The 23,250-nt window shown below is 34.3% G+C and overlaps 1 protein-coding gene across 1 annotated transcript in view; it reads right to left on the minus strand.

The window, feature by feature from the left end:
* Positions 1-8,003: 8,003 nt before the first annotated feature.
* Positions 8,004-23,250, minus strand: part of ValRS (Valyl-tRNA synthetase) — a 28,623-nt gene continuing 13,376 nt past the window's right edge. The window contains exons 9-16 of the mRNA XM_085944941.1: positions 17,537-17,728; positions 16,385-16,491; positions 15,088-15,315; positions 14,310-14,454; positions 13,369-13,539; positions 12,150-12,344; positions 10,294-10,581; positions 8,004-8,626 (exon numbers count right to left, since the gene is read on the minus strand). Of these exons, the coding sequence (XP_085801067.1) occupies positions 8,411-8,626; positions 10,294-10,581; positions 12,150-12,344; positions 13,369-13,539; positions 14,310-14,454; positions 15,088-15,315; positions 16,385-16,491; positions 17,537-17,728 (1,542 nt within the window). The 3' untranslated portion in view covers positions 8,004-8,410. The remainder of the gene's footprint in view (positions 8,627-10,293; positions 10,582-12,149; positions 12,345-13,368; positions 13,540-14,309; positions 14,455-15,087; positions 15,316-16,384; positions 16,492-17,536; positions 17,729-23,250) is intronic.

A 23,250-nucleotide genomic window follows, 5' to 3' on the forward strand; every position in this document is an offset into this window, starting at 1 on the left:
TATCTGCATACATTCCGAAATATAAAGAATTGATTGAAGAAATCCGATGATTTTTTTACATACGACGTTACTAAAAAACATAATTACATACTTATGTAATATAAACTATTTCATTTATTCAACGAATCATAATTCACAAGATTTTAGAAAATAATATTCTTTATTGAACATACATAAATTTAAAACATCTGAGATATATTAATTATACAGTAGTTGTAGGTATAATATATCTGAGGTGTTTTAAACTATGTAGGTACCTATATAATTTCATATTTATAATTATCTGTTTCATTAAATTATTTTTATTAAGTTTTTTAAGTTTTAGTATTTGAAACTAATTGTTATTTGAAACACCAAAAATGTTTTTTAATATTTCGATATTACAACCAACTAAAATCGAGTTAAGTATAGCTTCGTAATTTCTAAATTTCGCTTTCCTGCACATTTTATGGTTTGGCATTTAGGGTGGTTTAGAATTGAAAATGCAAAAATACTTTATCTTGATTCTTAAGGCGAAGTCTTCACTGAGCCTTTTTTAAAGAGGCACCTAGCGGAAAAATACGAAGCTTGCAATTTGAGACATTTTTTTGATAATTTACAATTTCAACTGTATTAATGAATAAATATGTATCTGAAAACATTAAAAATAAAAATATTTTTTATTTTAAGTCAAAGACAAACTTACAATTGTAAAAAATGTAATAAAATGTGAATTTGTTCTATCGGTCCGCACCCTATTATTACATATATTTTATAGTCATATTTATTATTAAAATTTAGTTTATTAAGTTTTCTAAGCATCACCTAAGCGATTTTTGACAAATTCATAGTTTTAATATTTTTTATATATATTTTAAAAAACATCGATTTTTATAAAAAATATAAATATGTATAACTTGAAATCCTTTTTATTTATATTAATATAAATATTTTATTTATATTTATAAAAATAATTGATTTGATATAAATAAAAAGGATTTCAAGTTATACACATTTATATTTTTTATAAAAATCGATGTTTTTTAAAATAGATATAAAAAATATTAAAACTATGAATTTGTCAAAAATCGCTTAGGTGATGCTTAGAAAACTTAATAAACTAAATTTTAATAATAAATATGACCATAAAATATATGTAACAATAGGGTGCGGACCGATAGAACAAATTCACATTTTATTACATTTTTTACAATTGTAAGTTTGTCTTTGACTTAAAATAAAAAATATTTTTATTTTTAATGTTTTCAGATACATATTTATTCATTAATACAGTTGAAATTGTAAATTATCAAAATAATGTCTCAAATTGCAAGCTTCGTATTTTTCCGCTAGGTGCCTCTTTAAAAAAGGCTCAGTGAAGACTTCGCCTTAAGCGGCGTCAGGATCTCTCTAAATTATAGTTTTAACATTAGATTTCAATCAAAAAACATTTCAATTTCGATATGCCTCATAAAATACCAATATTTTATAGAGTTGTTTCTTCAATATTAAGAAGTGTTTCATTTTATCAATGGCGGGTTTAGGGACTTGGAGGCCCGAGGCACTGACTGATTTTGAGGCCCCTCGCGATAAAAAAATAAAGAAAAAGCATGAACACTACCAACGTATCTAGTAGAATATATATATCTCCTTCCTAGAATCACACCTGTAACTAAAAATAATTATTAATAATGACAGTGATGATATATATGAGAGGGTATTTAAAAAAAATGCAAGTACCTACGTACAAGCTTGAGAGGTTATCATATTGACTCCAATAGGACATAATAATGTCAGTTGGAGGAATTTGGTTATGCCTGGGTAATATTGTCTTTTTAAGTGTATTGTATATTACCATATTAGCTGTACGACTAGTTTGAACTGTTACGAGGCCTCATTTTAAATATTCTGACGAATCGATTGCGTCACCTGCGAGTCTTGGTCGTTGTCCATTCACCCATTCTACAAAAACGTTGTTTTGTGCGTGGATGTGTACCTATCTAATTTCTAGCTGGAACAAAATGTATTTACATTATTCTACTTTTGTGGAGAAGTAGAAAAAATACCCCCTTTATAGGTATTGTGATACGCACATTTATTAAAATTGTTGGTACTGTTCGGTTAAAGCGGATACAGGGGAAAACGCATTTTGAAAATAGCCGAGAAACTGGATTATTTGTTAGTTTGGGTTAGTTTAGGTTAGGTTAGGTTGGGTTAGGTTAGGTTAGGTTAGGTTTGGTTAGGTTAACCTAACAAATAATCCAGTTTATCGGCTATTTTCAAAATGCGTTTTCCGCTGTATCCGCTTTAACCGAACAGTACCAAATTGTTATTATAGTTTACGATGGTCACACTAATTGTGTAAGCCAATCCATAATAATAATTATAATGTTGGTATCACAAGATTTTATTGCTTGTTATTCGAAATAAAATCGAACTATGTCGGTCTATTTACTAAAAAGAACATTGCAATTTCATTAAAATTTGTCGATATTATTATATTTCACTGACGCGTACAAACGAAAGAGATTTAAGTTGTGATTATAATATTGAGACGTCGCATACTGTCATGCTGTCAAGGCGACAAATTTAGTCTATGGTAATATTGTGCGAGGTAATCAGAGCCATATCATCATCATCAGCCTGCATCTATCCACTGCTGGATGAAGGCCTCTCCAAGCTGATTCCACTACTCTCGGTCCTGTACGATGCATTGCCACGTACTTCCGCAGAACTTGCATCGATCTATCGACCTCTAGGTCTACCTTGCGGACATTTTGTACCTCTCGGATACCATTATTATAGTATAGTGTATATTGTAGTAAAAAGTGTAAAGTTGTAAAACGTATACCTACTCTAAATTTCCCTTCTCCCACTCCACTGATGATATTCCGCCTATAAGTCGCTTATTTTCCACGATGTGTTGTGCAAATATGAACCCATCTATTTATTATAGAAAGAATAAAATTTCTTGCGTCTCTAATGAAGGAATAGGTACATATTTTATATTTTAATAGAGACGTGAACATTCTCCATTGGAGCGTCTGTAGGAATGCAATAAAGCGCCCACGATAATACGTCGTATGGCATGACCTACCAATTCAATTCCTGGAGTCCCACCCCACCCCTGTCCATGCATTCCTGTGGAAATTTTCAATATCGCGAATTCCTATTCATTCGTTGGAGTTCTGGGATAGTTGATGGTCCAGTGGATGAAATAAATATTAATATAAGAGATTATAAATTAGAAATATGTAGGTATCTATATTTTGGCGTGTCCGGATACTTGTACGTATGTAGTTCGCCGTATCACACTTCACAGTAAAATGTTTTATCGGAAATATATGGCCGTATATTAAAGACCGTCCAACCTCTTTTGGTCGTATAGTCTAACTAAATAAAACACGGTTCTTGTCGGTGTACACCATAGAGGTATTAAATAAAAAGAGGGGCAAGGAATCGGCTTTCTCATACAACTGAATGAAGCAGGCCAACAATAGCCGACAACTTACGAAAAATCGCGACGCGATAAAAAAAATGCAAGGCATCACGGAAGATTTACTTTGGTCATTATAACGTACCCAAATTTTGTCGCAAATTGATTACCAGCCTGCCTCGCCATACTTTCTCACCATACTTGCCTGCTTCACCATACTTTCATATAATCTGCCGCCCCTAGGCATAAAGTCCACTAAAGCAGGCTTGCGGGGCGCTCGCGCATTTTCTATGTGAATCATCGAAAATACAACGTAATCAAATACGCCAGCGCACACAATATGTATTAGTGAATAAGGAAACAACATAGTAGATACCGATTTAAGTAGGTATTTTCTATAAGACATTATTTCTAATGTCTCGCAAGTTGCAATTTTCAGTTTTGGAAAAAAATATTTTGGACTCCTATGACTCTATTAAGTCCAAATTGCACTTATCTTATTTTCTATCTCTGAAGATATTATTTCTTCCTTCTACTAAAATATATTTTCTACTTCTAAAAATTACCCGTACTCTGCAATGACTAGGGATTGCAATACTGAATGAAAATACCGATACCGGTATTCTTAGAATAAGTGAAAAAATAGAAGTATTTACCAATAAATATAATATATTATTATATAAAAATCTCTTTAAAATATTAATATTATATAGCCTTGTGTCATTGCTGGTCACCAAGGACGAAGGATGGCCACGGAAGTAAACCAGACATCGCGTAACCTAACAAAAAAAAAATTACACTCCTGTTAAGCCTTTTATGTTAATTAATACATTTTGTTTCCACTAGTAATCACTCCTGTTAAGCCTTTTAAGTTAATTAATACATGTTGTGTCCACTATCAATGCCGAATAATATATCGGTATTGTCTGATTTTTAAAACCGGTATTTCGGTATCGAAAGATACTGGGATACCGGTTTTGCAATCCCTAGCAATAACTGATGTTTCGCTCGTGGCAGTCTTCATTTGCTCAGACCACCGTGCTGGGGTTCTCCTGGGTCTACTTCCAACGACAGTCTTTCTGAATTTGTTGATTTATCTATTCAGGATTAATAGAGAATTAAATTAAAATATTCACAGGTAGGTATTATTATTTTATCATCCCGGTATGTAATAAGAGTAGTGATGTAGAAATATTTGTCTATCATTCATGCGACGTAATACTCACACCTATCTAAAGTTGGCACGAGGGCGTACAAAGATGGTACCTACTAAGCAAGGGTTTTATGCCACGATTCCTGGAAATTGTACGAGTACAATATAGCTGAAAAAAACAATAATTATTGTACCTACCATTCTTTATTGAACATAATATGGTTGAGCTTTTAAGTGGACTGTAATTATTTGATGAGGAGGTCGGATCTAGAGGTGGGGGCGATGGAACAGAGTGGCAAACACTGATCTTTGTGATGATGTATGATCAGTGACGTCCCTAGACAAAATGCCGCCCCTAGGCAGCGTCAAAATGCCGCCCCATTTTTTTATCATCCTTTCATTACTCCAATATCTAAGAAATGTGTTGTATGAAGCATGGCCCCCTCATCCTGAAGCGGGCCCCATGTTAGGATCTTTGCCCCCCCCCCCTACCTATCGCTAAGGATAAAAGCAGTGTGACGCTCTACAGTAATGTTTTCCAAATGGTGTACGCGTTAAAATTTATGTGTATATTTAGTGTTTTTTTGTATATTTTAATACATACACTTGAATTGTGGAGTTTTTGAGTATCGCTACACAATTATAAATTGTATTGTGTAACCATATAATTTTAAATAATATTATTATTGAAGGAAAATAGCGCCGCAGGCGAATTTTTTGCTATTAGAGCAAATTTGTGATAAGTGTTTATCTCACTTATCGAGCCCGAGCCCCAGGTTAGAGCCCTGTCAGCCCCCCCCTTGTGGGGGCCATGGTTTGGATACATTACTAATAAAATATACACCTACCACTAAGCTGAAACATACAAAATTAAATTTAGATATCAATAAATAAATAAGCGAATAAATATAATATTAGTTAGACACTTACCCAAATCACCAGAGTCTGAGATGCCATTTGGTTAATACGAGTACCTATGTCTGACACATTTGGTTTGTATCATTTAGTAATACCTACGCAGATGTATTATTTTCACACCATTTTTTCTATGCTATTATTGTACCCTACAACATGTAAACAAAATAATTTTCCTCATTATTTTTTTAATATAAACCTAAATTTAATCATAAATACACTATTAATTAATGGTCTCAACATTCAACCGTTGATGATTGAAATAAACTACAAATCCACACTATTATCAGCAAAAAATATGTTTACAAAAAAAACGACTTAAAAGAAGGTATTGCACAGTATTGTATTCACAGCACGATAAATATGGTACATTTTTATTACAATTAGATGGTACTTAACGTAAATACCTATTATATGCACGAATACTAATTGATTATGTCAAATGTCAATAAGGATTAATAATCATTATGAATAGGTATCTATTTGCAATAGTACATCCGGCAACTTTTAAATCTCGCGAATGACTGGCAAAAATATTTGGATAAATTAAAAAATACGGTATGTACCTACCTACCTATAAATCTCTACCATAAATTCTCCTTGTTTCGTTACCAACGTTGATATAATATATAATATTATTTTCTTTTAATAACTATGGCGCGACATAATTATTGGTTTTTGCGCAGTATACCTACCACTGTTATGAAAGGAACTCTTTAATCTGATTAAATGACATTATATTATTATGACTGATTTATTATTCGTTTGTGATGTTTTACATTTATAAAAATATTCATAATGTGTATAGGCGCCAAGTTTATTAGCATTTGTATACGAAACCGAGCAGTCAAAAATAAAATAAAAAAATCTCTAGCTGAGCGTGGTGACATCATACTAAAATCGCTGCGAGTACCGACTGGATAATAATAAAAAAAAGCATCCGGAACAAAACATCTCCAAAGCTCTGGTTATAATATAACTAAGTTTAGGTAGCTATTTCTATATAATACCAAATGATTCTCCTCGATTTGCCGCCCTTCGAGTATCTGCCGCCCCCAAGCGACGCTCAATCTGCCTACCCCCACGGGACGTCACTGTGTATGATGGCTCCGTGGTCTTGTTTCAACTTTCGCTCGCGCGGTATAGTTGTTTTGGGTCACCCGGTTCGTACACTCCCGCACTTTGTGACATAGTTTTATGGATTATATGTGAGGGTGTATGAATGATGATAGTTTATGAATGAGTCTGTATCTATTGAGTCCATAGATAAGATACTATTGAGTCAATCACTTAAGGAGGGACGTGCGCCGCGTAGGTCAAAATGGAGATTTTATGCTAATTTCAAAGCAAGATCCAGGACATTCGTTAAGCGTTGTAGATAATCTATTTATATAATTTTGAAGCCTTATTATCCTTTATATTTATTTTAAACATTTGATGATTGCATAAAGTATTTTTATTACATAAAATTGTATTCTATACAAACGGTAAATGAAGTAGGGAGTAAGATCATGGTAACGCGCGTGTTTGAACATGTACCGTTTTTAAAAAAATATTACGTAATATACGTATAAACGCGCGTTAACATGATCTTACCCCCCTACTTCGTTTGTCAATTTATGTGCTACGGCCGTATGTTGTAACTTAACCACTGGGGAATGCCAATAGAAATGGTAATATAAATAAAAAATTTTCCAGTGCATAATTACAATACTTTTTACTGATTTTTAACAATTTTATTGTCTTCTTGAAATAAATTATTACACAAAAAAAATCAACCCATCTCATTATCGGGACATTTACTTAGATGCAATGCACATTGAGATTCGACTTGATATCAACATGATCCCAAATCAGAACTGCCAAATACATTGCGTTTGCTCTCCGTACTCAGATGTGATTGAACCCATGAACCTGAATAAACAGTCATTCTACATCAGACAAAGAAAGTGATTTTGTATTGGCACTTAAGAAAATTCAAAAACAACAGAAATATTGGATCACGTTAAGGTGGCAAGTCAAACAAACAAGCACTTGAGTGGATAATGATTTGCATTTTACTTTTACAGATCAAAACGGACAGCGTACGATTATTATTCAATAAACTGCCGTTACTTGCCACAATTCTCAGCTAACAGCAAGTCATGATGCTATCTAATTGTCGGCACCTTTTGGTGTCGAGCGCCAGTGTGACCTTCTCGGGAATGACTTACTGGCAGAACATTCAGGTAAATGTATTTTACAGCTAATCAAAGTTGTACAGATAGATACATAAAATACAATTAAATCTTGACAATTGACTTGTGCGTACGCTATAAATAGTATGGATTCTGTCTGTGGTGACAATGATTTTTTGAAATACATACTTCAGTGACATTTATGCTGAGAGCTTCCAACTAAGTCGCGTGCGCCAACAGATATTTTTTCCAACCAACAAAATCACATCAACAAGGTCAACATTGTCCTGTCGAGTTTGTATTTGCGAGCCACCTCACTCATTTAAAAATAAAAGACCACGTGAGCAATGTATCAAAACATTTATTGAAATAAAATACATAATATTATTATCACTCATTTATAATGAAATAAATATTATAAAATAAATCATGTAGGTAGAAACTTATTATGTAGATACTTGGTTGTGTACACAAATATTCTAAAACGTCATGTAGACATGAACCAAACAGAAAATCTAACATCAATTATTGCTCAACTGTAATCAAAGCACTAAAATAAATAGCGTGTAATCGCTAAGTTTGTTTTGTGTTTGAAAATTTTACATTATGCAGTAAGGCTCATGTCTTTCCGCAACTTGATCAACCGACAACTTAAATCCCAATATAATAAATATTAATTCTATTAAGTTGTTTTTTCATAATTCTTATCACTGTTAATTTTAATAAAAGGGATGTTCTTTGCTATATTGTTTACATGGTGTTAAGTGAGCTCATAGCGGCCGCTAACCGATCCAATTCCCCATTGGACTGCTGTAACTTTTCCGAGTTGGAATTTTGCACGTCGAGAGGAACTTTGGTGAGGTAATCCGCCGCAGATATTGCTTGCTGAAGTTTCGACACTGTCTGGCAGAGTTGCTCGCGTTTCTTCTCCAGTTTTGCGATCTCCTTCACGGGATCGATGAGGCCCTGTTACAAAAGCGACAACATTAGCTGATGACTAATACATTTAAGATACACAGCTAAGCCTTGCCCACATGGCGCGTGTCTCGCCGCAGGTGCATGTGGACACCTCAATGAGGTCAACTGTACCTCGAACGCGTGCGACAGTCATCACGGCGCGAGTAGACAGCTCAATGAGGTCACATGTACCTGGAATACGCGCGTTGTGTACAAAGCCTAACTGGATGTGCCATCCAAAATACGTGTACCGCTTCCATGCGGGCTTTGCGTAATACACACAAGATTTAAGAATGTTATACTCTAACACATTGTCAAAATACGTTCTATTTTACTGTTAGTTGTTTGCGGCATACGTAAAAATATGGGATTGCATATTAACACAAATTACCAAGAATCTTGCATTCTTAAATCTTAGCGATAACGCCCATTGAACGGAGCGGAGTGCGGCGATCGTGGCGCAGTCGGCACAAGAAGCGTAAATACATAACCATAATCACACACCTCTTGCCGCGCATTACCTCTCACCTATGTAAAAAGCGGCGCCGATCACATTTCGCCTCGTGTTTCTTTGCAAAGCAATAAAATTTATTAATCAATTGGTCGGCTCTAAATTCATTTTCACAATTATGTCATTGTGCTAGCGGAGTAACTTAATATTTGCAATAAGCGATGTAAGCACACGGTGTAGAATAAATTATAATATGCGGAATAAGCGCGCGCCTGTACGACAACGCTCCCAACAGCCGAGTAAATTAGAGACCGTCGCGCCCCATTCGCTGGTCACATCCAATGTATTTTCGTTTTATTGTCGTGCTAGACGTCAAAAGACGCCGCACTCAACTCTGTGTGCGTTGAAATATAAGGTGCGCGAGGCGTTATGTTCGTCATACACTGTGTACGCTCTATTGTATTCCTGGTGATTCACCGCCCAAATTGCAAAAATGCGCGAGCGCCCCGCGTACCCGATTGTATATGCTCGGCGCTATATATCTATTTTGTCTCAAATAAAATTATTTACCTAAGTAATTGTAATTGTAGTTTTACACATATAGCATCAACATTTATATTATATACAAGCACTTATATTATATGATATAGAACACTAATAATAATAAATATTTTGTGTTAATTGATTCATTAGTTTTATTTTTACCACATTTTTATTAGCTCATATTCTTGTTTTGTCCGGTACAGATTTTTTCTTGTGTGTCCAGTATAAATTTTTTCTTGTTTGTCCAAGATTTGTATTGGACGATTGAAGATTTTTAACTAACTTCCCGACTAGCTAGGCATTTGAAACTTTTAGAATATAATCAGAACACGACGACAATGCGTTCTTTTAATACTTTTAGCCATTTTTAAGCAGAATTGAATTCATTTTCAGTTAATTCTGTTTTGTATGGAAAGTTATTATATGTATTGGTTGCTAAGGGGGTCCTAGCAACTAAATTATTAATATATACGTGCGTTACTATGGTAATCAATATGACATTTCAGTATTCTATATTTATTCAGTATTTCTATCAAGTACAATAAAAAGTTTTTATTAATACATAGAATTGTCAAGTTTATATGATTCAACAGAAAATTTAAAAACATGGTATATAAAAAGTTCTTTTTATCTTGTAATTATTACATAATGGTTTCCTCGAAATAGTTATCACAAGAATTACCTTTAGAACCAGATGAAGTTCAATCTTATCAGACACAGTCAAGATGGCGCATCCTTGCGGCGGAGTGGCCTCTGTTCCAACATCACTGTACGCCAACGGAGACAGGCTTTTGAACAAGTCAATCGTAGCCGGAGACGATTCTCCTTTGGAGAAGACCAGGTAGGCCGTCGTCTTCTGCTTGTTGGCCAGGGCGTAGTCGTTGCGGGCAGACCTGACGAGGTGCACCATTTTGAGGACTATTTCCACGTCCTTCTCGAGGGTTTCTAAGCGCCACGGACAATCGGAATCCTGCAATGTCATTGGAAAATATTAGCAAAATTATGCTTACTGTGCATTACATAACTACTAAATAGACTTATTCAACAACATTGTGTATTTCTGTCGTCTTTTTGTATATTTAGTTACAATGCAAAAAATTATGAGCTGTTTCTATTGAAGTTTACTTGTCAATATGGTTTAATTAGATTTGGTTTAGATCAAATCAAATCAAATCAAATTTATTTATTTTACATATAATGAACATAACAAATTATAAATTCAAAGCGTTCACGACATGACATAAAATAAGTGTTATTAATTTTAAAATATTAAAATACCGAGAAGTGTCAGTTAATAATACAATAGGTAATAAAATAAGAAATAAAATAAGGAAAGAAATAAAATAAAATAACAAAGTAAAAGTAGAAGTGAACTTTGATAGACCCTACCTTAAAAACATATAAAACAACGTCCACCTAAATTCACCCTCACGAAAGTGGAATATATCAATATCCGAAGCGATTTCATTAAACATGGTTATTGCCCTCCCAATTGGCATTACTAATGGCAGATTAGTTCTGCACCGTGGGAGAACAAACAACGGATGCCCTCGATTCCTAAGGTAATTATCAGAGACACACAAGCCAACACCACCAAGAATGGCAGAGTTCACATTTACGCCGCGTATGAGTCTGAAAAAATATGTAGCTAAATAAAGATCCCTTCTAAATTTTAATACTTTGGACGCGGAAGACGCATACGGTGCGTAATGACCAGGCGGCCGATCGATGTAATTAACGTGCATTTTAAAGGGGGCAATTAAAATCTCATTATCTATTCAGCAGCGAAAGCGTTAAGCTACAGTATGTAAGCATCCCTAAGAGAAAATCAGTCGGATAGAGCCACGGATAATATCCATACAGCCGAAAGTAAAGGAATCTCAAAAATTTCTTTTGGACTCTCCACCATAAGGCCGAACTTCAACTGATGCGGGGCCCAAACGATAGACCCATTCTGAAGTCTGCTTCTAACCAATGAGTTATAGAGAATTTTTAGTACCGTAACATCTGTAAAGACCCGATTTGTTACACTGACAACGAAGTAAACATTGATGAAAGAAAAAAATGGCATCACATCCTGTAGAACAGAGCTGCCAACTCGTTAATTCAAAATCTACGGGACTGAAAATCGAAAAAAATATGGCAAAAAACAGTATAACTTACTACGAAAATTTTCAAACATTATTTCTGTTTTCGATACAATTTCAGATTAATTTATCAGTGATGACTATTATCGTATATAGATCAAAATTAGTGGAAATCACTATTTTATACCGCGATTTAAGCAAGTATTTCGATCAACAGCGAATTTTGAATTAACTGTGTTCATATTAACAGGGTTTTACTGTACTGCCCTGCCAAGCAAAAAAACAGTGATTTTTATTTTTGTTTAGTTTACAACAACTGGACGGCTGAGATCGCTGTCCTGTGCTATGACAGATTTGACAGTGCAATTAGACACGGAGGCACCAGATCGTCCAGGATGGATAAAGTTTCTAGAGGCGATCTTTTTCAAAATAACATTAAATATAAAGTTACCAGAGGGAATGACGCTACACATATTGAAGGGCAACTCCTGTCTTTTCTTGGAAGACGTTGATATAGCTCTTCGGTGATAAACGGCATGAAGGGGCTCAGTAATCGGAGACCATACTCCAAACAGGTGAACAGTGTCTTTTGGGCATTTTTTATGTCAGTTTCGTTTCCACTTGCAAAAATTGGTTTCAGATATTCCTGCAGACAAAATTAAAAAGCATTACACATATATCATAATAAATTTTTTCTCCTCATATGGGTCACCACAGAGTAGAAGATTAACAGACATTTTACAAGGAATGGTTATTAGCCATACATACATCAGCACCATTGTAATTAAATTAAAATGCCTATTTTTTATATGAAGAATTTATTTATAACTGCATGCTACAGAAAAAAAACTTATCGATTTAAACAATACTTAATGAATTTTTTTGCCACACATAAAGGTCAGTACTGACTTGAGCAAACTTGCACGCACAAATGGTTCACGCGTACGTTTCGGATTAAAAAAATTGTACACAAAATTGTATGTACTGACCTTCACACAACAAATGTAGTCCCATTCCAATTTAAATAATTTAATCAAAGTTCTATACAAGAGCTTTACGGCTGACTCAAATATAAATACTGTACGTAGGTATAAGCCATTTTTTTTATTTTCACTGTACTAAATGTACTCGAACTATTTGAATTGAAATTTGAACTTCTATCTTGGCTTCACCGGTTCTATGCCTTCACCCAGTTTTCTAGGTCTATGAGGCCGTAAACGACAGGCTGCACATACAAATTTCACGAATTATCTCATCCAACTTTAAGCTCAAATTACTAGCCACTGTCGATTGATTTGCACAATCTAAAAAATTAAAGACACAGTGACATCTGTTTGAATAATTATGAAATACTAAGCCAAAAATTAATCACAGAGATTTTAGTGAGAGCTTCGCTCTACATTCAACGTGTCGTTAAAAATCTGCAGCCTGTCAGATACTGCCTTAGTAATATCGTGATGCATAGAAAAGGTTAAAGCCAGTATGGTATGTGGCAAAAAACTGTATCTCACTGATAGATGGACATATATTTAACATTCACGCTTTTGCATTTCCTGAATATTTAATCTGTTGGCACATAGGTACAGTATTTTTACTTAGATCCGGTGTGTTATATTTAGGTCGTTTAATTGAATTTAGTTAATATTACAATAATATGTTCGACAATTTACCAGATAGACGTCACACAATTCATAAAGCCAGAAGTTGTAGCAAGCGGTGGTTGCACTTGGTAAGTCGTAAGTTTTGAATCCATTGTTGACCTGCGAGACGGTATTTGACAGCTTCGACAGAATCCACTTGTCCATTGGTGACAGTTTACTCGTCTCATTTGGTTTATGAACCTATGAAATAGTTTTAAAAAGAGATATAATACATTGTAGAATGGTGTCAGATTCTTCTGGCAGTGCAGGTGACTCATTTAGGTGTTGGTATCGTGACTTGCAATGACACTAACACCGTTAAGTGATTTCGTTGTGGTCGCAATGCCAGAAGAATCTGTCCTTACATGCCTTTAGTGATTTTAGAATAAGATTTTTGCTTTTATTAGACAGCTCATACACAGATTGCACGCAACATTGAATACGAAGGTATAAGCCGGCTCTCACATCTAAACTCACCTCGTTTGCCGCACAGCCATAAATCAAATCTTTCAAGACCGTCGATCCGGTGTTACATATGAAAACTGCGCACACCTACCTAGTGACAGTCGCACGTAACCTTCGAAACGCAGGACGTATAGGAATGACCATAGGTGTGTGTTCGCATGCGTCCTGGCGTCTTGGACTCACAGCCCGAGAAGCATGCAACTTGTCGATTGCAACAGTAGATATTTTTTTTCAAACTAAAAAGTCGCATTCGACCAATCTGCGGAGCTCCATTTGGCAACGTGTGTTTTAGAATAACGATTACGACACATCGATGTATTCGACACGTTGTAGGCGAGACGGGTTTTTGATGTGAGAGCCGGCTAAAGGTTTATGGAATTAGCAACTCTTAAATAATTTCTTCTCTACCCGTCGTAATAAAATATTGTCTTTAAATGTAAAAATTGCTGCATGGACAACATACCGGTTAGTGCTTTGCGTATATTATGTTTTGCAAAATAGCTTACATCAAATAATTGTCCATCACTCTGGATGTACATGAGAGCAAATTTGGTAGCGTTCCACAATTTGTTGCAGAAGAATCTGTAGCCTTGAACACGCAGGATATCCAAGTTTAAGTCTCGCCCTTGAGTCATAGCACACAAAGCAAACCTGAAGAAAAAAGATATAAGTATTATGTATTTCCTGAATGTATTTCTTTTTTTTTTTTAAATATTACCAGATAGTTGGAAGATTGACTGCTTAGCCAGGCGGGATTTTAACTGCTTTTCAATATAAGTGAGCAGGCTCACGAAATATTTATTTTTACAAGAACTAATAATTATTATTAATAAATAGTAAGTATGTTAAAAAATCAATTCGAACGGTGAAGAATTGGACCATTGATATTTAATATGCATCAGTTGGATAGGTTAGGCTGATTTTCCAGTTACGCTGACTGTTGGCGCTGATCAGCGAATATGTATTATCACAATGTAGCGTTTCCTAATAAAGCTGATGGCTGATAGCATCGGCGCCGACCGTGCGCGCCTTCTCTCCCAATGAGCATTGCAGTGTCACGCTGAGCGTACGTTACAATGGGTACAATCAAAATGAGTCGTTGTTGTTTTTCTCCATTAGTAATACACGGCAACAATTTTGACAAGCATTTCACCGAATGTACTTCGGGGCGATCCACACGAGACTAGAACAAGTCTGGACTGACAGTCAGTGCCAAATAGCTACGCATTGTCGTCAGCGCCGACGATCAGCGTCTTATTGGTTTAGAATACTGCCATTAAATACCTCAAAGCGTCTGTTCCGCATTCTGGTATTCCGTTAGGATAGTCCTGCTTCTGGCCTTGCTTTGCTTTCTCTACTTCTTTGGGATCTAGGTTGGAATCGGTCAGCTGCGAGTGTAGCCCTTCCAGTGTCACTCCTCGGATCACGTCCATGGGGTCGATGACGTTGCCCAGAGACTTTGACATCTTTCTTCCGTGAGCATCCCTCACCATTGGATGGAGATATACCTCTCTGTTTTACATACAAATTAAATTAAAACATGAAAAAAAAGACTAACAAAAATGTTGAGCATTGATTCACTATTTATTTTGTAGTGTAGTGTCTAAAAAAGTTGGCAAGGGAAACTTTTGTTCATTGGATCAATACAATAAATCTTATGATCGAAAGAATTTAAATCATAAACGATCCGTGTTGAATAGTTTGGATAGGAAGTAAGGAAGAGTAGGCGGGGTACTGAGCAAGATAATGCAATACAACAGACGCGATCTAAACAAAATCGACGATAATAACCATCACAATATATTTGTCTTGATTTATCTGCAACGCTTGAGAGAAAACTCATATAAACATGTAGGAGAGCGCGAGACAGGGAGAATACATATTAAAAGGGGTAAGGTGAGAGAAAACATACACGTAAACGCAAATCCTAAATTTGAAAAATAAACTGACATGCAAATAAAGGAACTGTTTATTTTAATCGGGTCATGAAAGAAAACAATGATAGGATACTCTCATAATAGTTTGACAGATGACTGAGAATGTTGACAGGTGGCACTGTCACCTGATATTTTTTTTTAAATATAAATAATATAATACATTAAGCCCTGCCTACTCTCTGTTCATGGGAAGAAATTGCATCATTACACTATATCAAAAATGTGTCAGTTGATTCTCTGATCATTGTGTTAGTTTCGGTGTAGCCCAACACATATTTTGGTGCATTAGTAGTATATATTAGGATCGGGTTAAATCGATTAAGAAAATCAATTTATTTCAGTACCTACTTTACACTTTTTAGAAAGAAGTTTGATTATTTAATTTGCAAGAAGAAGAATCAAGGTACTAAACTTCTATCAAGTAATGACCAGATGAATTGAGTCAGGATGAGACTGTGCCGGACAAAGACACCAAATAAAAAGTTTTTAATGCTCGATGGGCAGGCATACAACCGGTGTTACCATCGCAGCGGTGTTGTGAGTGATATTTGAAGATATATCTAACTCTCTACAGTAGAAAGGATGTGATATTTTATGTAAATTATGAATTGATATCAACCTCGTATGTATTAAAATATACTCACTTGAAAGGTAGTTTTCCTAGTAATTTTTGTCCCATAAAGACCATTCTTGCAACCCAGAAGAATAAAATATCATGACCTGTTTCTAGGAGAGTACCGGGATAGAAAGCCTGAAATAATAAAAATAATCTTTAATAAAATATCATCGCTTAATGATACATACTACCAAAATATATATGAGTTTCTATTGTAATTCATTACTAACTCTGAATTCAAACACATTGTCTTTATAATTTAATTGTTTCAAATATAATATGGCTTTGTGCATGCATTATCTACATCCCAATTCCAATGCTGATACCCAATCTTGTGCCCGCGAGCACTTTTGCATGCACCCACGGACTCATTTGTGCATTTAATATTTTTAAGAAATAATATTAATATAACTGAGTCGCCTATTTCCAAAATTCTCCTTGTCCATTTTGTTCTGTTTTGAGATATTCACAAAAAACGAGTGTGGAACCTCTACATAGAAAAATAACCATTTTAATCTTGGGCCATAGGGCGGGTGCTTTTAATATTTTAACTACAGAGGTTTTCTAATCAAACACTTGAAAGTTTTGCGGAACATGATAAATACTTTCCCGTATTGAGAGAAAGTTTCAAAATAGTCTTTCTGTAACAATGGAAAAGATGATATTTGAAAATTGCCACCAGACGGACAAGATGCATTTTGAAATTGGATATTTTTCAACCGTCATACTGACTGCATGACTAGTTTTGGAAATGTTCATAGAACATGTGTGTGCCACTTTGAATAAGGAATAAAATTGGATATTCAGTTCATTTTTGGTCAAAACTGGACAACTTGATTTGTTAAATATATACATATTATGTAGTTCTGTCTATGTTATGTAAGTTTCACTGGAAAAAAATCTATGTTCCTGATGAAAATAACTTATGGTTGTCTTGTGTTGTCATGGCACTGGATATGAAAGAGCCCAGATGGACCATCCCTGAGTATTGTTTTAAATATTCCGGTGTGTTTTGTAAATTTGATAGTGGCTATCAAATGGGTGGGTCATTCGGAAAATAAATGCTGCTATATAATGACTGTATATATGTTGATTGACTCCAGTGATTCTCTATACATACCAGCTTCGCTATAGATAAATAAATAACCTATGAAATGAAATTAAGTAATCGGCGACTAACCTCCAAGTCATCAGTTTTATCGGGCCAGCCGAATATTGAAAAGGTGAAAAGACCGGAAGAGAACCAGGTATCTAAGACGTCATGATCTTGCTGGAGGCTAATTTTGCTTGTGTCTACTTTCAACTGAGCAGAAGCCTTCTTGAGAGCTTCCTCCTCAGTCCTAGCGCATACCCAACATTCTTCTTCGGACACCTGAAAGTTTAACACAATTCAATTATTCTAATGTAATACAATATTAGTGCCCATACGCACTTGCGGCAGGCCGCCTATCGTTTTTTGTATGCAAAGTGCGATATGCGGCAGGCCGCTGCGGTTAGCCGGCATACAAAAAACAATAGGCGGCAGGCCGCGAGGCGGCTTGCCGCAAGTGCGTATGGGCACTAAGAGATAAATGGAATTCTACATACTTCTTATTATATTACCTTTATAAAACTATCAACCATAAAATTGAATCAAAGATCATTCACACATATCACTAAATTCTATAAAATGTGTATATTATTTTCTATAATACAGAATAAAAAACACAATACAAAATAAATCAGTCAACTTTACAGTATTACAAAATATATAATTATTATATACACAAAGAAAAATATAGCATGCACAAACAAAGATTATGCACATCTGAGTACATACATAATTGGTTTTCGATTAATTTTTAGCACAGCTTAAAAAATTTGGGTCTCTAGGTATCACCTTAAATCTGGGCCCCTCGAAAAATAAGAACATAATATGTTAACAGTGACCATAATTCTTTTGAAAAAATAATGGACATATTATTGTATTCTTTTTTTTTTGCGAATGAACTACGAATTAATTGTGAGTCCTTTTTTCAATGTTCTGAGAACTCAATTGGAACTTTTTCAGAGTAAAAAAATCAATATAATGTATATATTTGGTCTTCCTGTTTTCTAAGGAGTATTTTTCTATTGTAAATTTACACACAATAATATTACTATTACGATTGTCAAAATTATAGAATGGAATAGTCGGTCAGAGTTTTTGACTTCAGAACATTAAAAGATGCTAATACACTATTTTTAATTTTGAACAAATAATGCATAAGATTTGAGAATATAATATTCTTTATTAGTCCCCAGTAAATAACATACTGCCCGGCGTCATGTTATTTTCTAGTAAGTATTTATTGGGGTCTTTTAAAATTATGTGTGTTCATTACAAATACATTTCATCATTTTTATAATGTCTAGTTCTGGCCTTTGCATAAGCCAAACCAATTGTGTTTGTTAGAACCATGAGGAAGGAGGTGGTCTTGACTGACAAACGCATGAATTATTATTTAATTATTATATTAAGCATAAAAAAAGATAAAGACATTACAATTATTTAAAAAAAATTAGGAATATAAATAAATTATATGCAATATTATTAGATTTATTAAGCTAGCATAATGGACAGTTTGTTAAGGCTGTACATCAGTTGAGGCACGGTCTAAAAAGATCGTGGCTAGGCGATGCACGGATTGCGGGTCGCGGGTGCAAATGACGCATGCCAAACGAAATATAATTTGTTATATAAATCCAACATATGTCCATTTTATGTTCTGTTTATTGTTCTATTAGTAAAGTCAAGTGACGTGTTTCCAGCTCGACGTTCTCTTTTAGAATGCGAGCGAGTCCAAAATTTCGACGCGCCTATAGTTAAAAATTATTTGCCGTTTCACTGATGTATTACCTTAATATTTATCACAGGCAATATACATTTTTATTGATGCCTATCTTCACAGTAGTTTGGTTCTGTTTGTTCTGTTCGCTGACCAGACAGTTAGACACAAACAGAGATTGGTTCATGCTCATCTATAGAGATGAAGCCTAAACGTATGAAATATGCAAAAAAAATTACCTGGGTCTACTAATTTTCACAAAAACCAAGGTGTTTAAGGAATTTGGAAGGTTGTTATATAGAAAAATTGCACTTATGACAAACTAGAACTTGCTTCAGCGATTTTGACAAAGAAACCACAAAAAAGTTTTTACCACAAAAATCATCTTCTATATGGGACATCGCTGTTTGAACTGTGTTTGAATTATTTAGAAGGTTACACGGGACATAACCGTAATCTGACATTTTTTTCAGTATAAAACCTTATTTGTAAAATTTTTTTTTGTATCAATGGCATCTCGACTTTCAAGTTTTCTCATCTGCATAATATATTAACCACATGAGAATTTTTACAGTGCATATTCAGAATTGTTTGCGCATAGGTACAAGCTGGAGTTTACAACACCATAAAAATAGCAACTCAGTTGAATTTGCCCGTTAAATCACTGACAACAGTAATTAAAAAAAGCTCTTTTTGGTGCACAAACCCATTAAAACAATGTATTGTAAAATAAATTTTAGCAAATGTTTTATGAAGTTGTCACTTATACTCTGCGTGTCTAATGCCGGGTCCACACTGGCAACATGTCGCCGGCAACCTCGTTAAATTTTACGATAAGTATGATAATTATAGTAAAATTTCTTAAGGGGACGCTCTACAGAATTGCCCTTGAGAATTGAAAATATGGTTTTTTTACATGTGGTCCGGAATTGTTGCTCTACTGGTAATATTCAAAGGTCGCCGACAATGCTTTGGTCTAAAGTAAATAATGATCTCTCATAACATAACACTGTCAACGTGAATAAAATATGGGGTGACCAAAAAATGATATCTTCTAATATACGTAAATGTTACTAAATTCAATTTGTTAATCATCTGTTTGGTGGGAAATATTGTAACCAATATGATGGATAGCCACGATATAAACTTAATAATATATTAATAACGTTTTAACCAGAAATTGTCCGAGAGCTAAACATACGAAGGATGTTGAAATACATATCTACCTACATTTTTATTTCATGTGCTATCCAAAAAACATTATTATTGAATAGTATTTATTTTGAATGTGTAAGACCTATTACATAATTATTAAAAAAATAGGTACACATTGTTTAATTCTAATGCATATTTAAAAAAAAAGTGTAATATAGTGATGTCTGTTTATTATAAAAAGAAAGTGACTTTTTATTAAAAGAAATGAAAATATAATTAATTATATTTTCATTTCTTTTAAAATGGAATTCTACCATTTACTTGGTTACTACTGCTAACTCAATTAATGACTTTTTATTACTTACCCGATTAGTTTAATTAATTTAGTCTGACACTTTTACAAACAAGTAACGCAATTTTACTTTTATAAAAATAGGTAGGTACAATATATATTGTTGGTAAGTAAAGCCACTGCAAGAAATAATTTATATAAAAAAATATTATTAACGTAGAGACACCCACACATTTTTTTATTCAAAGCTAGCGTCGCTGAGAAGATAGCAAAGTTATCGACCAGGGCTGTCGAAGACTAATTACTTATTTTTATGATGTGTTTTTAATTGTGTGCAATTTGGCGGAAAAATATAATATATAGATACAGTTGCTTACCATTCGGGTATCCAATGAGATGGGTTTTGTTTAATCTTTTGCAGACATCCTACAGTTTTATTTTTTATCTTGCCCATCTCACGTAAGGATATCTGATATTATAAAAGTTACATAGTACAACAGTGTTTAAATCTAATATGTAATTGTACAGGTTTAATTAAAAACTATAACAAAATTAACATTTTAATGATTTACAGATTTTCCTATGCTATATCAACTTAATATCAATTTTAATGAGACAAGATACATATTACGATATATCCAAAATACACATCATCAGATAATATGTGAAATATTTTGATAAGCAAAAAAATAAGAACAATACAAAAATAACATAACATAATCAGCCAGTCTTTTCATAATTATTTTAGATAAATGTTGTATGCCGTTTGACGCTTGGAATTATGTAATTATTCCATCTGTTCAGTAAGCTATTTTTAACTTTAAATTTGTAACTTTTTAAAACGTAAAATTAGATTGATATTATTTTGACAGCCCTGTATTCGTTCGGCTGGCTTCAGGTTACGTCGCATACATGTTATGTTTGAAGGGAATAATAATAATAATATTCATTCGCCCGAGAATTGTAATTAATAATTATTGCGTTTCTTAAAATAAATCCCCGATGGTTAGAGGTTTTTGAGGTTAGACTGAATTAAAATGACGTCCTTTCAACTCTGAGATCATTCTCTGAATGAACTATGAATGACCTTGTTCCTGTTCATCGGGCTCTTAAGGCCATGCATTAGTTGAGGCACGGTCTAAAAAGATCGTTGCTAGGCGATGTGCGGATTGCGGGTCGCGGGTGAAAATGACGCCTGTCAAATGAAATATTATTTCTCATAGAAATCCAACATACGTCCATTTTATGTTCTGTTTATTATTCTATTAGTATCAATAATAATATATTCATTGACATGTTTTCTTTTTAAAGTAAATGGGTAAAGTTTTTAGTCATCTTTACACGATTTTAGAATTAATTGGCCCGTCGCCATCACGCAGCAAAGTGACGTGCGCCCGACTCCACGTTCTCTCAATGAATGCGAAGCAAGTACAAATTTTCGTCGCGCGTACAGTTGAACATTATTTGGCGTTTCACTGATGCGTCACCTTAAGCAATTATGATAATTATCATAAAATTTAACGAGGTTGCCGGCGACATGTTACCAGTGTGGACCCGGCATAAGCAGCATAGCTTAACACATAGATCGCCAACTAGTTTTACATAAAATAGTTAAAAAATGATTATTTGTCTCTAAGGTATTATTTGATAGGTAATGAAAGAATATAATGTTTTTTTTCATTTTGATGATTTTTTTACGTAAATATTGGTTTTTATGACGTGCCGGCCACATGTGTCCGTCGCGGCGCCAACAAGTTAATTTATTCTATTGCGCCGGGCCGGCCACTTCGCCGGTCACCTGTCCATATGTGTTGACGAGAGCATGGTGCCATTTCGCGGTCGAATTATATTTAGATTTAGATAGTATAATAAACAGAAAAGGCACAAATACGGAATAAAAGTTTTCAAATTGGGTAGCATAATATCTGGATACACATAAACTGGAAATATAAAATATAAATATACGTATACATACCTTATAATCATTTTTTTTATTCTATTTTTTTTATTATTTACATATTTTTTATAACTTACATTTTTATAATCTATTTAATTTTTATTTTTATATCAACAAAAACACATTTACAATTTAAAGGAAAACTTTTTTTTTCATTATGTACATTCTTTACATTAGTGAGCCTATATTTTGTGACTGGGAAGACATATTTTCAGGCCAAGTGGCAGTAATATACAGAAGGGCCATGCCAGTCACCGCGTATCGAAAAATGCACTGCGCGCGTGCCCGCCGGCGCTGTAGAACAACTCTAAGGCAGGTCTTCTTTGCCGGTCACCGGTGACCCCCATGGCCCCCTGAACGTAATCCAATGCCGGTTACCGGTGACCCCCATGGCGATCAACGTGTTAAGATTCGGTGGAACATTGGTGGACGTATACAATTTTTAAGCGCAATGTGTTTGTCAAATTTTCACAAAAGAACATACATAACGCTATTAAGCTGTAAGGAAAGCATGCAAACCTCAACATTGGGTGCATCAAAAGTGGTATTACTTGAACCGTGTCTTGCTTCTACAGATCAAGGAACATATCTAAAAAAATTACATGGTTCTGGACGCCTTCAACTTAAATAAGAAAAAAAAACTGGCAAAGATATCAATCGATATTATTTTTAGTTTTGAATCA

The sequence above is a fragment of the Rhyacophila brunnea genome, unplaced genomic scaffold (assembly GCF_057557595.1).
Source record: "Rhyacophila brunnea isolate RB1 unplaced genomic scaffold, BYU_Rbru_1.0 scaffold_17, whole genome shotgun sequence".
NCBI classification, from domain to species: Eukaryota; Metazoa; Arthropoda; class Insecta; order Trichoptera; family Rhyacophilidae; genus Rhyacophila; species Rhyacophila brunnea.